This window comes from Sardina pilchardus, chromosome 23 (genome assembly GCF_963854185.1).
Source record: "Sardina pilchardus chromosome 23, fSarPil1.1, whole genome shotgun sequence".
NCBI lineage: Eukaryota > Metazoa > Chordata > Actinopteri > Clupeiformes > Clupeidae > Sardina > Sardina pilchardus.
In genome coordinates this window covers 3,891,114-3,896,113 of record NC_085016.1, presented here as the reverse complement: position 1 = coordinate 3,896,113, position 5,000 = coordinate 3,891,114, and the positions used below count along the sequence as shown (strand labels likewise).

Sequence of the window (5,000 nt, the reverse complement as noted above, 5' to 3'; positions counted from 1 at the left end):
GGATAAAAGAGAGATGATGAAAGACAGGAGGGCAATAGGTGTGTGTGTGTGTGTGTGTGTGTGTGTGTGTGTGTGTGTGTTCCCCCTCTCCCTGACTCACCTGGTCTCCTGCCACAATGGCCCCAAACAGGTGCAGCAAACAACACTTCAGACTGTCCTTCAGGTGCTCACTCTCCTGAAAACACTCTGTAACACACACACACACACACACACAGGCATTTTGTTACTCACATGCAAATAATTCAGTTCTATGAAAAGAGCATCTTGTTTGCAGAGAATAAGCCATTGATAAAACGAAACTCACACACGCGCACACGCACGCACACGCACACACACACACACACACACACACACACACACAGTCATTCACCTGGAGGGCACATTCCACAGTAACATATTAACAACTCTGTCAACACATCCCCTCTGGGCCCCAATAGCAAGTGTGTGTGAAGCACTCACACAGCAGGTGCTCCCTGTACAACCATGTGTGTGTGTTCTTATTTATGTACACTGGAATTCTACTGTATACAGTATGTCTGAAAGTGTGTGTATGTGTGAAAGTGTCATATGTGTGTGTGTGTGTGTGTGTGTGTGTGTGTGTGTGTGACATAGCGTGAAAAAGAGAGAAAGTGATATATATTGCACACTTCAGAAAATATACCACACAAGAAGCCGCCACAAGGTCTTCATTTCTTCTTTCTCACACACACACACACACACACACAAGGCGGTCTGTGTTTGATGGCCAGGCTGTTGCTGAGGGCCAACCCGTCTGCGGCACTATCAGGTTATCAGGGAACTAACAGGCAGGCCACACACAAAGACACGATTCAACCAGTGGAGAGAGGGAGGGAGGGAGGGAGGGAGAGGGAGGGAGGGAGAGAGAAAAAATTATATCAAGTGGAAAGAGAGGGAGGAAGAGAGAAAGAGGGAGTGAGAGAGAGTGAAAGACAATGGGAAGTAGGGACAGAGAGAGAGAGAGAAAGAGGGAGAGAGACACTCACGGTAAAAGAAGGGGACAAACTCCACAGTGAGGGGGGCGGCTTTGTACTTCTGTCGACTCCTCTCCACCGTGCCAAGCTGCTGCCTGAAAACACACACACACACACACACACACACACACACACACACACACACACACACACACACAGAACAGAACAGAACTTAATGACCAACCAAATTACAGTGTACCTCTCCTTGGACCACACAAAGAGCTCAGGGCATGAGGCGTCCCAGTGAAAGGGGTGGTTCTGAAGCGCTGTAATTTACTCTGGAGGGCTAATTGTACAGTCAGCCTCATTAGCCTCTGAAACAGAGCCAGTACCACAACTCTCTCCACTCTCCACGTCTGAAACACTCACTGGCTTTTAATGCTTTTATTTACTCTCATTCTACCCTTTACTCACTAGCTTTAAATGCTTTTGTTTGCCATTATTATTATTATGACATCTTCCCATTGAGTTGAAGCTGTTTGGAGGGAATGTTAGCGTTAGCATGTTAGCGTACCGGTAGGGGTCGTACAGGCTCTCACAGAAGGCCAGAGCGTGTTAATGTTAGCGTGTTAGCGTACCCTTGGACACGGTGTCTCCAGTTGTGGTAGGGGTCGTACAGCCTCTCACAGAAGGCCAGAGCGTTAGCGTGTTACCGTTAGCATGTTAGCGTACCCGTGAGCGCAGTGTCTCCAGTTGTGGTAGGGGTCGCACAGGCTCTCACAAAAGGCCAGAGCGTTAGCATGTTAACGTTAGCGTGTTAGCATTAGGGTGTTAGCATTAGCATGTTAGCGTACCCGTGAGCGCGGTGTCTCCATTTGTGGTAGGCGTCGTACAGGCTCTTACAGAAGGCCAGAACATTAGCTTGTTAGCGCTAGCGTGTTAGCATTAGCGTGTTAGCATTAGCATGTTAGCGTACCCGTGAGCGCGGTGTCTCCAGTTGTGGTAGGGGTCGTACAGGCTCTCACAGAAGGCCAGAGCGTGACGCACAAACTCCTCGGCCTGCGTCTGGTCCGCTAGCTCCTTCTCTTTCGTCTTACTCTTCAACTGCAAACACCAAAAGAGAGGGAGGGAGTGAGTATAAGAGAGAGAGAGAGAGAGAGGGCATGAGAAAAAGAGAGAGTGAGTGAGAGAGAAATGGAATGGGAGGTAGGTAGAAAAAGAGAGGGGGAGGGTGAGAGGCAAAGAATAAAAGGCAAAAATTTGACACACAAGATACTTTGAAAAACACAATCATGAATCTTGTGTGTGTGTGAGTAAGTGAAAGTGAAAGTGTGTGTGTGTGGGGGGGTGGTGCTGCTGTGTGGTTAGGGATGTGTGTGTGTGTGTGTGTGTGTGTGTGTGTGTGTGTGAGAGTGTGAGTATGTGAGTGAGGGGCTTTGTGGTTTAGGATGAGTGTGGGTGTGTGTTTGAGAGAGAGAGAGTGAGTGTGTGAGTGAGGGACTGTGTGGTTGAGAGAGAGAGAGCGATAGAGAAAGAGAGAGAGAGAGAGAGAGCGAGAGAGAGAGCAATAGAGAGAGAGAGACAGAAACACAGTGAGTGTGAGAGAAAAGGACAAGAGTGGGCATCTCAGACCTGCTGGACATAGAGGGTCGTCATGGTGATGATATGGTTGATATAGGAACAGGTGCCGATCTCCTCAACATTGGACAGATTCCTGAAGACAGAGAACACAGCTGTTAGTTATGGCTCTCTGAGTGTGTGACAGTGAAGGAGAGAGAGAGACACACACACACACACACACCTCTGCAGATGATGATAAGGAACTTGAGGAGCAGTAGTGCGGGGTGAACACACACACACACACACACACACACACACACACACACACACACACACACACACTCACACACACACACCTGCAAATGATGATGAGGAACTTGAAGAGCAGTAGTGCGGGGTGAACACACACACACACGCACACACACGCACACACACACGCACACACACACACACCTGCAGATGATGATGAGGAACTTGAGGAGCAGTAGTGCGGGGTGAACACACACACACACACACACACACACACACACACACACACACACACCTGCAGATGATGATGAGGAACTTGAGGAGCAGTAGTGCGGGGTGAACACACACACACGCACGCACACACACACACACACACCTCTGCAGATGATGATGAGAAACTTTAAGAACAGTAGTGCGGGGTGAACACACACACACACACACACACACCTGCAGATGATGATGAGGAACTTGAGGAGCAGTAGTGCTAGGTGTTGCTGTTCCGGCTCCAAGCCGTCCGAGGCCTTCTGCACACACTGGAGCAGCTGTTGCCGTAGCACCTGCAGGATAGTGTCCGGGAGCAGCGTCATGACCGGGGGCACCTCCTCCAACCTGCACACACACACACACACACACACACACACACACACACACACACACACAGGCATGCATATCCGATTAAGCATACAATACTTGGCCAAGTTTTATTTCTAACATTATTCTATCAACACAGACATCTACATCGATAGTCTGACATTATAATTAATTCTCCTCAGGTGTACTGTGGAGTGGGTAAGACTGTTGTAGTGGTAGGCTAGCTACTAGCTAGCACATACCGCTGACCTGAGCTAGCCTAGCAGCAGCAACTAGAAGGACTGGATGAAATGTGCTGGAACTGGACTCACTCCACTGATAAATATCACACTGGCTAACTTGGAAATGAGGACCTATGTCCAACCACCCCTTTAATGATAGTGATAACATATATGATTTCCAATCATATAAATATGAATAATTATGGGGGGGGGGGGGGGGGGGGGAGAAATTATCAGAGAATAACTAAACTATAGAAAAAAAGGGATCGATTCCCAAAAATAAATACATGGAAGACAGGTCAAGTCAAACACATAAGCCTTTTTGTGTACGTATGTGTGTGGGGTGGCCTCACTGACTTGAGGTTGTACTTGTATCTCTCTCTTCTTTTGTGGCATGGCGATACATATTTTGTTGCTGCTCCTGCAGTCTTTAATTTCTCCTAATATATATATATATACTGTATATAAAATGTTTCCCTCATTTGTTTGTTCTGTGACCTCAGGGCAGATAGTTCTTGCTTTTGTGTAGAATTCACATCTCGGATCTGTATAATGAAAATGCAGCTCTGTTTCTCCAGCACTCTGAGTACAGTGAAGGCTTCTCCAGGCAGCCATGTCTGCTTTAGCCTTCCACGTTTTATGGCCAGGTTGCGCTCACTGAGTCTGTACATTGTCAAGAACTTGGTGGTTTAGATTAGTCAGATGTCTGGGTGTGATGTTAGTCACTTCTATTATGCCTTGGCCTGCCTGAGGGGACTCATCTCAATGTTCGTCTCTTGGCTTTTGAAAGCTTTATGACATAGTCAGTTGGGGTCACTTGTTTGGATGTGCTTCCAAAATTGTAGGGCTCTCTTTTTTATATTTATAATTAGAGGGCACTGCCCAAGTGTTTTCTCCCATTTTGAGAAATCGTCATTTCTAAGTGGGTCCCATACTTCACTACAGTATAAGGCAATTGGTTCAATAACTGAACTAAATAGTTTAAGCCTAGTTTTATTCTGATCGGTGTTTGTCCTTGAATTGATTTTTTAACAGAATAAAATGTCCGCTGTGCCTTTTCTTTCAGTTCCTACAGCCAAGTCAAAGTCACCCGTATAACTCATGGTGATGACTGGATATGTATAATGTTATATTTGATCAATGATGTTCTCGCCAATGGAAAATGCATAGTATATTATTGTTTCTTTGGAAAACCATACATTTTGTCTTTTTCATCTTGACCTTGAGTGCCCATATTCAACAAAATTCCTCTAAAATAGATAGACTATCTCTCTGTGTTGTTTGAAATCGTAATGTTGAGACTGCGTGGTTTAGTGTGTAGTGTGAGCGTGTGTGTGTGTGTGTGTGTGTGTGTGTGTGTGTGTGTGTGTGTGTGTGTGTGTGTGTGAAAGTGCATTAAAATGTGTGTCTATGTCTGTGAGTGGCTCTATGCCTGTGAGTGTCTCCG

At 46.4% G+C, this 5,000-nt stretch overlaps 1 protein-coding gene across 1 annotated transcript in view; it reads right to left on the bottom strand.

The window, feature by feature from the left end:
* The window catches only part of nbeal1 (neurobeachin-like 1), a 68,592-nt gene that overhangs the window by 47,195 nt on the left and 16,397 nt on the right, over positions 1-5,000 (bottom strand). Inside the window, 5 exon segments of the mRNA XM_062528470.1 lie at positions 101-186; positions 1,005-1,087; positions 1,909-2,036; positions 2,565-2,646; positions 3,189-3,350. Coding sequence (XP_062384454.1) covers positions 101-186; positions 1,005-1,087; positions 1,909-2,036; positions 2,565-2,646; positions 3,189-3,350 — 541 coding nt within the window.